The sequence below is a fragment of the Typopeltis vanoorti genome, chromosome 3 (genome assembly GCF_054136105.1).
Source record: "Typopeltis vanoorti isolate ZY-2024b chromosome 3, IOZ_Tvanoo_1.0, whole genome shotgun sequence".
NCBI lineage: Eukaryota > Metazoa > Arthropoda > Arachnida > Uropygi > Thelyphonidae > Typopeltis > Typopeltis vanoorti.
The window spans coordinates 117297631-117310813 of NC_143551.1; the positions used below are offsets into that span (position 1 = coordinate 117297631).

Consider the following 13183-nt stretch of genomic DNA (forward strand, 5'->3'; position numbering starts at 1 on the left):
TACATTTTGCCAATCGATAAATCTTTCTCTGTCCTTCCTTTGTTTCTAATTGATCATAAAGGTCTTGATATGCCACGGCCTTCGCCTGTGCAACAACTCTCTTGGCTTCTCGCTTTTTCTCTCTGTACTCCTCTCTGTCCTCTTCCACTCTTGACTCATCCCACTTCTGCTTTGCCTTCCTCTTAGCAGTCACTGCTTCTTGTACATTATTATTCCACAATCAACCCTCCTTCTGCTCTCTAATCTTTCCAGATGTTTCACAAAAGCACCTCGATTGCACAGCTTTGAATTGCTTTTGAATTATGTCTCCATGAATCTTGTACACTTTCTAGTCCATCTGAAATCCTCTCTAACACCTTCTCCCTAAAACGGTTCCTCACACACTCTTCTTTTAAGTGAAACCACTTAATTGTCTTCCTCCCATGGCTTCTAAAGGTTCTTATCTTTAACTTCATTTTAAAGTGTGTGCACAGCAACCGGTGTTGCTGCACCATTTGATCTGTTGGGATTACCTTACCATTTGTTACTGCCTTAATATATTTTCTTCTAGTCAAAATGTAGTCAATCTGTGAACTGTTGTTGCCACTTCTAAATGTTATCAAATGCTATTCCCTCTTACAGAAAAAGGAGTTCACAACTGCCAGATCAAACGCTACTGCAAAGTCAAAAATCCTCTCTCTTTCCTGGTTCATCATTCGCACTCCATGGTCACCATGCAACCTTTCACAGTCCCTATTCTGTCTCCCTATGGGTCCGTTCAAGTCTCCTCCGACAATCACCATCTCGTTTTCTTCCAGTTCCCTCATTTCTTCATCTAGCACATTCCAGAATTCATCTTTCTCTTCTGCTGTACAGCCAACTTGTGGGACGTAGACACATAAGATGACCAGTTGCTCTTCTCCAAGACCTAGTTTCATTCGCATGATCCTGATGTTCCTCTTACCCACTTCCAGTACTTCGCCCTTCATTCTGCCACACATCACAATTCCGACACCATTTCTTCCCTCTTTATTTGCTTGAGAGTAAAACAATTTATACTGCCTCCTAGTTCCTTTGCCTTTTCCCCCTTCCACCTCGTCTCCTGCATGCATAAAATGTCCAACTTCTTCATCATGTCTGCCACCTCTCTTCCCCTTCCAGTCATGCTTCCAACATTCATCGTTCCCACTCGGAACATTCTCTCCACTTTCTTGGGCTCGCTTCTTTAACCACACCCACCCTTCATGCAGTAGTCCTTGTCCACTTCAAGCAGCTGTAGGGTGATATGGCTGCACATCGCCCTAGCCCTTGTATCACTTCCTTTTGATCATAGCTAGCGCTGGCAGTGAAGTTTTACAACCGGATGCCCTTCCTGATGTCGGCCCTTGCCATTTATCTGGGCTTGGGACCGGCACCTATTGGGGCTAGCTTGCCCCCTTCAGTGGCTGCAATAAGCGAAATGACATAGCAAGATAGGAAAGATTCACCCCAGCCCTCGAATACTGTACAAAACCACATTTATGTATAGTTCTCAAACAGGGAGCATCGCTATCCAACAAGCAGTTAATATCATGGCTTCAGGACATACCCTAGATCAATACCATTATATACATACATGGCAAGATCACATTCCTGAAGAAGCCAGAAAAGACCTCTAATAGAAATACGTTAAAAAAACTCAGCTGAGGTGGGTGAGACACCAACTTAGACATCCACCCTTCCCTACATTCAGTGCTCTTGCTCTTTACAGACCAACTTATAGACACATAAGAAGAGGAAGGCCAAGAAAACAGAATCAGCAACATATAAGTAAAATTCTTTTTAGAAAGGAGACTCATGAACCATCTGACATTTACCAGGTGGCATATAACAGAACAACTTGGCTCACTTTCATTCAACAGACCATCTCCCTGAGTTATATGCATATTTTTGAATGCATATAAATAATGCATATTTCCCTATTATAACTGAGAGGCAAATATCTATGTCAATAATAATAAGCAAGAACTGTTGGAAAGGGATATGACTGCTTACAAGGATGACAACTCTCCTATATACTGCAATGCAGGATCCTCATTTTCAAATATGACTCCTGCAGATAGAAACACCTCACTTATGTTTCCACAAGAGGACCATGATGATATCCATACCATATTTTGGAAGAATCTGCAATAATTCCATTGTAAGAATTTGTTATTAATGTTTGGTGGATGTATATGACTTTTGGTTTTATGAAGATTTGCTTTAATCAGTCTTTGATTTTTCCTTTTTTAAGGAACTGTAAACAGCCAATGTAGATCTCTCCTTCATAGCTCAAGAAAGATATCAAATATGGAAAGGGATATGACTGCTTACAAGGATGACAACTCTCCTATATACTGCAATGCAGGATCCTCATTTTCAAATATGTAGATCTCTCCTTCATAGCTCAAGAAAGATATCAAACTGTTGGTTTGATATCCCCAGAGGAAAATAAAACAGCAATGTTTTATTTTCCTCTGGGGAAGGAGGATGCAGAGGTATTCATACCATATATTTAATGGATCTGGTGACATGTTTTATTCTTTGGGGTGGAAAATCCATTATTTTTTGACCCAGTGAATATAAAATCTTATGGAACCATTTTTGCTGCATTTTCAGGAGTGAGGCCACACTCATTTTGAATGTGGCCTCACTTTGTAATCTCTATGAAAATTACAATAAATCATACTGCTCAGGGATGATGAAATTGTGAGAGGGTGAGACAGACATGTTAATATCCCCTTTAACACTTTCTTTACTGTTCCTTCTCAGCATAAGAGGGTTTTTCCACTACTTGTTGTGGTATACTTCCTCTTACTTTCTGATATGTTTTGCTTGGTCTTCATTTCTTGAATCTCTTTTTCATCCTTACACCTTTGGCATACTTGGCTGGATATTCTCCCATGTAATCAGTGATTTGCACTTGAAGTCTTTAGTCTCATGCTCTTTACTCCTGCACTGGACATAGACGGCAAAGCCATGACAAGCAGTTTGAGTTGCATTTCTGACATTTGAAGCAGCACAAAAGGTTTGGGATATAGAACCTAACAGGGCAATTGATTACATTACTTTCATTGATTGAGGTTTAAGGCTGTTAAATGTAAGGATGATATGGTAGGTAGTAGAATACTGTAACTATATATGAGAATTCTTCTCATGACTGCCATTCCTTGATCTTTCAATTCAAAGCTAAAATTCTCATCAGGAACATCAAGAAGTCTGACTGATATTATTTTCGCCTGAAGAAAATTTCAGGAAAAGTTTTGTGAGAGGTTACCATGATTTGTATATCCCCCCAACTAATATTGAAACAATCACAGCAATCTCTGCAAAAAGGGATTGCTGTGATTGTTTCTGAAAGAATGTCTCAATGAGAAAGTCTCCTGAATTCTTTCACAATTTTCACAAGATGGCATATTTGCTGGTGACTGATGTTTTCTGTTTCTTGTTCTTGTTGATGTGCAAATGGTTTCTGTAAGCGAATTGGGACTTGTTCAGGATCTCTAATAAACCTGATGAAAGACTCATTCTCAGATGAAGGTAGCATTCAGAGCCAGACTCCCAACCCACCACAGAGCCACACATGGGAGTAATGACTGCACCTAGAAGTGGAATGCCAGGGCTACTCTCTATGCTATAAAAGCACTGAAGCAAGTCTTAAGCCCTATGCTTGGACCATGGGGAAAGAGGCTTACTGCTGATCCTCACAAACAAGCCTATCAAATGACTGATCCTGGCCAGGCCATCCATGAACTGCCTGTCTGCATACCCCTTTGAGGATGTTCACAGAGCACACTGCATTAAGAAAACATGGTAGTAGTTTCCCAGTGATGGTGATCAGAAAAAAACACCAGGAGAAGCAGAGAAGAAAAGAAAGATAGAATAGATAAACAGCCAAAAATGAAAAGTGCCATCCACCACAAACAGGTGCCCCAAGGTAGGTTTCAAGATGAACAGTAAATGGATGTTTACTAGCAGCTGTTCATCCTATCTTGAAAAAGTAGAAGAATTAATGCTCATAGGAATGAATGAATTGGATGGACAGAAGGAAATGTAAAGATGGTTACTGAATTACTGAGTTTGGTTGGAATAATGGCTGAAGCAACTAAGAATAGGAAGCCAGTGTACTATGTCTGTTAAGTATGTGTGTGGCCAGTTTTGTTTTGTAGAAAGGTTTCCTCAAACATAAATGGGAACTGAAAAGGATTTTGAATTCAAAAGCAAGTCTTTCCAGCTGAAGGACAAGTACCGTAAGTATGTAGAAGTGCTCATTTATTAAAAAGTGTGAAAGATAATTGTGATGTATCAATGACATTGTGTGTGATGAAATGAGCTAAGACAGTGAGGAAATGATGAATGTATGCTGGCAGAGTTGTGTGAGGAGAAAAGAGCAAACATGCAGTTTGCAAATGTCAGATGAATTTGGGTAATGAGTACAACTGCTGAAATCCATTCAGAGACAAACTGTGCTTGAATGGGGTTGTTATTAGTCATCTAAAAAAGGTTACTGACAGGAGAGATCAAGGAGAATGTTCAAGGTGAAGAACACACTGAGAATAGATATGAAAGATAAAAAAAGGTGAGACTAGTGTGAGAAGTAAGAAATGAGAATGACAAAATAAATCGACAGCCTCTGAGATGCATGTGGAGTGTATGTTCTGTGAAGGGTGGAGGGAGAACTGGGTTTAGTTGTGATAAGAGAGTGGAGATCAAGATCTGGCGTAGAGAAGCAACAGCTGCCAGTAGTGTTAGAAATATGGGGAGAAATTTGTTCTCCTGATGAAGCTGATTTCCCAAAAAAATTACTGCTATAAGTGAAACATAGTTAATGGGGTATGCTGGCCTGGTTGGCTGATGGTCAACATCCCTCTGATCAATGTGATGCACGTCGAAGTCCCACCACAGGCATGGATGTTTGCCATTGTCTTTAGGTGGGAAATGAATTTTATTACCCGGTGTGAGACTGCTTCCACATTTATTGGAGGTCTGAAGTGACTTGAAAAAATTTCCATGTTTGGGTTCTAGAGTGAGGTTTCCAAAGTATTTAAAAAAATAAACATTTTAAAAAATATAAAATTAAAAAATAATAAAAATCCTTAGTCCACATGCAATACAAATGTACTATTAGTTTACCTTTAGTAGGTGAGTGTCACATTAAAAAGAGAGAAAAAGATCCATTCCCCCCTGCACAATTTTAAACACTGAACAGAAGACAGCAAAACAACAACAACAAAAAACAGTTATGATCACTGTACCAATAGACTATATATTATTAATAAATTCAAATACAAATGTACATTTCAATTAACTAACATTTTCACTTTTGACCTACTGATTAATATTGGCATCAAACTGATAAAACACAAGATTGATTCAAAGCAATAACTAGCTTATGTATTTTATTTAATCAATTACCCTCCTCCACCACATGATTCCAAAGTTTATAACACACTGATCTCATGCAATGGAAATAGGTTAAAAACTATGAATCTATTGATTTGCATTTCTTGAACATAAGGATTGTAACTGAATAAAACAGTGAAAAATGGCTTTTCTACACAACAAAGGTAGATGGAATGAAAAAGAAGATAAGTAGCTGTTTGGTGGGTTTGAAGCAAACAGATGTTGACCAGCAGATCCTCATGCTCTTACAGGTTATAGGAAAGTGGAAAAATAGTGGCTAGTTCTTCAAAACACTACAAGTGAAAAACACTAAAGGCATAACAGAAGGGTATATGCTTCACTTTCTTTTCTCACTTTTGACAATATCCTGCACATTAATCAGAATCAGTTTCTCCTCTCAGGTTGACTTTCATATGTAGCCTATCCTGACAAGCATATCATTTCCATAAGCTGTTCAGCATCTAAAAAGCTTTATATTCTTTTATTTTTTTCTTAACAATACTCTTCTGCCCAAATTTTGACTCTCTATTTTATTGGTGGGTGAATTTCAGATTTATATTGTTCTCACATTCGGGATGGTAAACATAAAACCTCAATAGAATGTTCGACTAAATTCAGAGAACAGCTATTCACTTAATAGATAATCCCCACTCTCTTGCACTGTATTCTCTATTCATTTTCCCAGAAATGCTCTGTTGATATACTGTTTTTTCTGTAAATATTTCAAGGGACAATGCTCCACTGAACTGGCCCTTAGAATTGCTCTACTTTCCTCTAATCATATACAAACATGAGCAGCTGCTCGTAAACATCCAGATAATACATTTCAGCTCCAAAATATATCAACTTCTCATTCTTCTTTTTCATTCCATATCATCTTTGTTAATTGGAACAGTCTTCCACATACTATTTTTCCCAATGATCAATCCCCAGCTCAAGGATTGGATAGTTGGAGTTTCTGAGGACGAAACCCTTCAATTTCAGTTAGATTTATTTCTGTTATCTGGTTGGAGCAGGTGTTCAGATAAGAATGTAAACAATAATCAGTCCATGGAAGTCATTACATTTGGCACCAAGGTAATGAATGGGTAATGCCAAAGGACGTGAAGACATTCTGGAACAAAAGTAAGCTGGGTGAGTTTATAATCTGAGTTACCAAAAGAAGAGCTCACATCCACAGTGCATTTGGAAGGAGAACTGGTTACAAGTCTTGTTGTGATGGTGAAAACTATCTGGCAATGGACAAGCTGATGGTCAATATGTGTTAAGCCATTGCTAACATCAAATATCTCAGAATCTCTTCAGGTTGATCAGTAGAATTTGAGAAAGGGACTATTTAGGTCATGAGCATCCATGTCCCCGAACACTCACTATTATATTTGGACTGCAAAAAATAATGACACCATTAGAAACAAGCTATAAGAAGGCAAAGTACATCAACACTATCAAAACTATCAACACTACCATACCTCTTCTTGAAACCATTAACAGAAAACAATAAAACAGTGAGGAAGAGGATCCACCATTTCCTCACCTCAAGAAACCCAGGTGACAAGAGAGCTGGCAGTAATCCAGATGTGGTCATATAAAGGCATTATAAAGAGGAATATTAACTCCATTATCTCTGCTTGTTAGCATGTTCTTCAATAACCAAGTAATCCTGTGAGCTATCCTTACTGCTTTAGCAATATCCCCTCTAAACTTCAAATCTCTATCTACTACTATCCCCAAATCCCTGGCTTTATCAATTTCCTGGAGTACAGTTCTCTTAATGTTGTACACAGCTTGTTATCCTTGTATCCCAAAATGCGTAACTTGACAGTTTTGTATTGTTCATACTGTCAGCCTATTCAAATCATCCTGCAAGTTCTCTACATCACCTTAATTAACTATTACCTTACCCAACTTTGTGTCATCAGCAAACAACTGAATATCTTCCTTGAAATTATTTATTATATCATTTATGTATAAATTAAACAGCAGTAGTCCAAGCACAGAGTCCCTGCAGACACTACTAGTCACATGTCATCATGGATTCTCCTCCTCCATATACTAATTTTTAGTATCTGTCCATCAGCCACCCTTTTATCCACATCACCAGTTTCATATCCATCCCCATTTGTTGCAGTTTGCGAAATTGAGTTCCATGTGATATCGTGTCAAACACCTTTGCAAAATCCAGTAATATCATCGTGTAGCCATTCCTTTTATCCAACTCAACTGTCACCCTATTATAAAAAGTTAATAGATTATTAAGGCATGACCTACGCTTCACAAAGCCATGTGCCCATCAGAGTATTATATTCTTATCCACCCATTCCTGAATTCTCTTTTTGACCAACTTTTCCAGTACTTTTACCACCACTCCTGAATACTGATTGGTCTATAATTTGCTACCAGAGATTTAGATCCTCCTCCTTTATGCAAAAGGAATTATTTTACTCTCCTTCCACTCTCATGGGACTTTGCCAAAGCTCAGACTTAAATTAAACAGCCTAATGAAAGACATTGCCAGCTCCCCTGCACATTCTCTTAAAATGCGAGCTGATATCCCATCCAATGCCACAACTGTATTTGCATTCAGATTCCAATATCCTAAGTACCTCCAATTCATTAACCACTGTTCACACATCATTGTCTGTCTCCTCTGCCATAACAATATCTTCACTTGGATAATATATTCTTGCAAAATAGTCACTAAATAGGTCAACAATTTCATCTGCCTCTGTTACCGCTCTACCATCTGCACTCATTAAAGTTATCCTTCCATAGTCATTCTTCCTTCTACTTGCCAGATAATGATAAAACTCTCTGAGATTTCCTTTCACCTGGTTGGCTAATTTCTTTTCATAATCTGATTTTGCTTTACCACACTGATCACCTTTCTGGCCTGATTCTTGTACTATTCATGACTTAGCTGGTGACCTTTCTTCTTATATACCCTCCATAACATTTTATTTTTTTGCAGCTCGTGTTTAATGATACTACTCATCCATCTAGCTCCTACCCGATTTACCCTCCTGACCTTGGGTATAAAGCGTGATATTGCTTCCTTCAGATATCCCTTGACTATTCCCCCCATGAAATGTGAACACCCTTCCCTTGCAGATCTTTATGAGATGGTACTGCTTAAAGCTGTCGCCAAAGTGTATCATAATCACCTGCCTTGTAGTTCCAGATATACCCCTTCTTAACTGGAATTTCCACATGTTTTGCTACCTCCCAAGTCGATCACATGATCTCTTTCCCCAATTGGTGGCAATGTAGCCACCGTAGTTATGGACAGATCTTCTGACCCTAGAATAAGATCCAACACTCTCATACACCAGACTTCTGCATCACATTCTGCTTCAAGTAATTATCTCTCAATATGTGTATAATTTCCATTTCCTTCTTGACATGTGATCTTTTTCTCCTTCCAATCTATGTCTCCGAAGTTGAAGTCCCCCGCCACAATAATAATTACTCAACTTGCACACAATGTACTAATCTGCTGATGCATATCTTACCCATCATCCCTGGCAACTGCTGGCCTACAGATGCAACCAACTTTATATTTTGTCTTATTGGCCTCGATCTCACACCAGACTGACTCAAAAGAGCTACCACCTGCCCACCTGACTCCTAATCTCGTTAGCTGCAATTCATCTGCTATTATCAGCAGTACCCACTCCCTTTTTCTTTCTACTCTATCCTACCTGAAAATACTAATCCCATCACATTCTATCCTTATAACTATGTCATCTGCTGTTAGTCAAGTTTCACTAATGCCTATTGCTTTTGGCAGCAGTACCCACCCCCTTTTTCTTTCTACTCTGTCGTACCTGAAAATACTAATCCCATCACATTCTATCCTTATAACTATGTCATCTGCTGTTAGTCAAGTTTCACTAATGCCTATTGCTTTTGGCAAGATTCCACTAACCAATGCCAAAAACTCTTCCCTCATAATTATTCCTGATGCTTCTAGCATTAATATACACCATACACACACTTATTAATACTGTCTTTATTCAGTTTCGAAGCAGCAGATTCAGTTCTTCAAAGTACTAGTTAGCATACAACCAGGATATAGAAAATGTGTGAAATTATTCAAAATATAAGATGAACTATCCATAATCTCCTAAATTTTAGATAAAAATCTATTTAAAAATTACAGAATTCAGTCACATTCAGAATATGTATTAAAAATCAATTACACATCTACTACTGGCTATTCCTGAATTAAAGTAATATGTTACTCAAAAATTAAGAAAACCCAGAAACAATGAGTCCCAATTTGAACAATGTACCTCTAGTATAATCAAAACTATAAATTTATGCACTAGTATGAAAATAAATAATACCTTCTGAAATGAGTAGCTTCAATAACCATCCTGCAGATGGTCTTTTTTGAAGAGGCCAAATACGGCATACTTTACCCTGAAACAAAGAAAAACAAAATAAAATAATATATATAGACACACACACACATAAAATGAAAATATTAAAAGCCAATTCCAAAAAAATGGTGATATTTAAAAATATATTTCTGCTTAAAGCATTTGAAAATTGCACTAACTAATCAGAAAATAAAAAAAAATATTTACAACATTAACAAGTGAAGAAATGATTGTAAATAACCATAAAAAGTAAACTAGTGTTAAAGGACAAACACCATTTCTGAAGATTACAACCAAATTTCAGACGAATCAGCTTGTGGCAATTTGCATAACTGACGATTTTGAGTAGAAAGCAGGAGACACACATTCAAATTTTTGAATTGCGTGCAAAGGGGTCACATGGTGGCATTCAACATGATAAAAGGCAAAGGCTATGTTAAGCGAATTGCATTTAAAGGAAGCTCTTTTCGTGAAGGAATAAAGTTCCAAACTTGGATGTCTTATAATGTTCAAACACATCATCCAGATGATTTTACATGGAAAAGAATTATTGGAAAGCTTGAAGAAGGGCACAGAATTACTAACATTGCCAGAGAGTTTGAAATCTCACAGTGTTGGATACAGGTTCTGGGAGGCATTTCAACCCAATGGATTGTGTTCCAGACATTTCCTAAGAGGTCACCCTCACTCTTCTAATAAAGACAGTTTATTGGTTATAAGAGCAAAATGTAATTGGTACACCACAACAGGTCAGCGTGCAAGTCGGCTCTATTCAAGCACAGGTATGCAGATATCTTGACAGACTGGGGCAAGACATCTGCAACAAGTAGGCCTATATTCCCAACAGCCTGTAGTCTGCATCACCAGCTCATCATAGAGTACGTTTTCAGTGGTGCTGCATCCATAAAAACTAGATAAGATTCCAATGGGTTAATGTACTCTTTACAGATGAGTTGTTTTAGCCTTTCCGCCAATTCTAGATGGCACTTGATCTTCCGTGAAAGTAGCACTGCTTGCCATCGCAGAATTTTTTTGAAAATGATAGATATGGTGGTGTAGGCGAAGAATTCATTTTTATAGATGATAATGCCACACCACATCGTACATGAGCAGTGAAGATACTTCTAGAGACCAAGGATATTAATCGAATCAAGTGGCCAGCACACTCACCAGATTTCAGCCGCATAGAACATGTCTGTTCTAATAAAGTAATAGGAAATGCATTGATGCTCAAAATTTCCCTCCAAAAAGCCAAACAAGGTCTTATCCTTGCTCTGAATCAAAAAGTGGACCAGTTTGCCTCGAGAACTCCTGAATCGCTTGATGCTAAGCATGGTATGACAATGTGGTAGCTGCATCACAGTTCAGGGCGGACATACTCCATACTGAAATGTCTCTCCGCATAGTTTTCTGTAAGCAATGTCCATTAATTCCTTAACTACATCCATAGAAAATTTGTAACTTTTGCTAAAATGTATTGCAATTTAATTTGTATGAAACGTATAATACATTTTTTGTGAAATATAATTTATCAGTATGCTGGCAATAAATTTATTTCCACATTTTTCTGTAGTCATGAAAATTTTTTCATGTATATGTATGTATATATATATATATATATATATATATATATATATATATATATATAGGTAAAAATGCAGCTCATCCTTAGCTTTTGCACACCAATTTACATATAATGGCATTTTCTTGTGGTGGCACCATTATCACAACAGGTGTACTTCAAACAACTTCATTACTAATATAACAACCCACCATGACGTTAACTGATTACTGTAGGACATCTCATTCAGGCAACTATCTATTATAGTGAACATTAAACTCATTCATGGTCCTAGTATCTATAACACATTCCAGCAATGTGTTCCCCCCCCACATGCTCCAAGTAAAAATTCAGGCTAATATCAATTATCATCCCAAGATCTCATTCATATTCTGAAGCACAGTTCTGCCAATATTACATTACACAACCTTATCCTCTGGGTTCCTAAGTTCAATACCTTGCACTTAGTTTGTCTAATATTAGCATCACTCCTTACAACTCTTCCCAACATAGCATCATTGACAAAAAAAATGGATACCTCTCTCTTGCTCTAGTCCATCCATAATATAAATGAACTGTCACGTACTGAAAAAATTCTGTGTAAAAACCATATAAAACTCCTTTAACAAAATATAGGTATTGCTACGATAACAAGCCAAAAGGCTATTTTATTATTATTATTATTTCGGGCTACTCCAGGGAGTCCTTAGACTCATCGAGGGAGGCCCTAAACATCACGTCCACACAACTATTCGACATTTTCACAGTATCTATCATACCTTGCTTTGAACTCGCTCACTGTCATAGCACCCACAACAGACTCTGGCAGCTTATTCTACTCATTTACCACTCTAAAAGTAAAGAACCCAGCTCTAACACCCCTGCTAACCACACTCTTGCCCAACTTCCATAGGTGTCCCCTAGTTCTCCCACCACCAGTCCTGATCTCAAAAATATCCTCTGAATTAATCCTATAGAATCCTTTTAGCAATTTGAATGTCTCAATCATATCTCCCCTTTTCCGCCTATCAACTAGTTTCTGCAACCCACAAATCTTCAACCTGTTCTCATATGGTTCATTCCATAGACCTGCTATCATCTTAGTCACTCGCCTCTGGATCCTCTCCACCTCCTCCCCATCAAGAAGGAACTGAGGTGACCAAATTTGGGCACAGTAGTCGAGATGAGGTCTTATCAGGGCTCGGTACAGAGGTACAATAACTTGCTTGTCTCTGCTCGTCAAGGTATTTTTCAACAACCAAGTGAGTTGATGAGCTGATTTAGTTACTTTTGCAATGTGCCCCCTAAACTTCATCTCCCTATCCACCAACACTCCCAAGTCCCTGGATTTTACCGGCGACATAAGTTAAGTTTAAGGGAGATGGTAAATCCCGTATTATTCTACAGCCGGGTAAGAAACTAGGATCGAAATCCTACAGTTTCATGTCAAAAAAATTATTGGCGAGCCCAAGTGTAAGTAATCACTTGGGTAGTACAACACCAGGGCAACTCGGAGCAAAGGTGGAGCAAGCTCCGTCACTATCCTTAATATTATCTCATAATGTAAAACGCAGCTCCTAGGAGATGTATTACTGTTTTACATTATGAGAAGCGGTCACTACCCAGACCGGTTTCAACCCTTTTTGAGGTCTCATCAGTGAGTGGGTAGACCTGGAATATCAAGGTTTTAAGTAAACCGAACTTACATATACCTCTACTAACGAATTGCTAAACTGGTGTACTTATATATTGTTATTACTACAATAACAAGCCAAAAGGCTATTTTACCAGTGACATAAGTTAAGTTTAAGGGAGATGGGAGATGGTAAATCCCGTA

The 13183-nt window shown here is 38.0% G+C and overlaps 1 protein-coding gene across 2 annotated transcripts in view; it reads right to left on the bottom strand.

Moving 5' to 3' along the window:
• Positions 1–13183, bottom strand: part of LOC150108495 (protection of telomeres protein 1-like) — a 492786-nt gene that overhangs the window by 417892 nt on the left and 61711 nt on the right. For both annotated transcript variants that reach the window (XM_090415908.1, XM_090415909.1), the window contains exon 2: positions 9750–9825. In XM_090415908.1, the coding sequence (XP_090272034.1) occupies positions 9750–9825 (76 nt within the window). The remainder of the gene's footprint in view (positions 1–9749; positions 9826–13183) is intronic.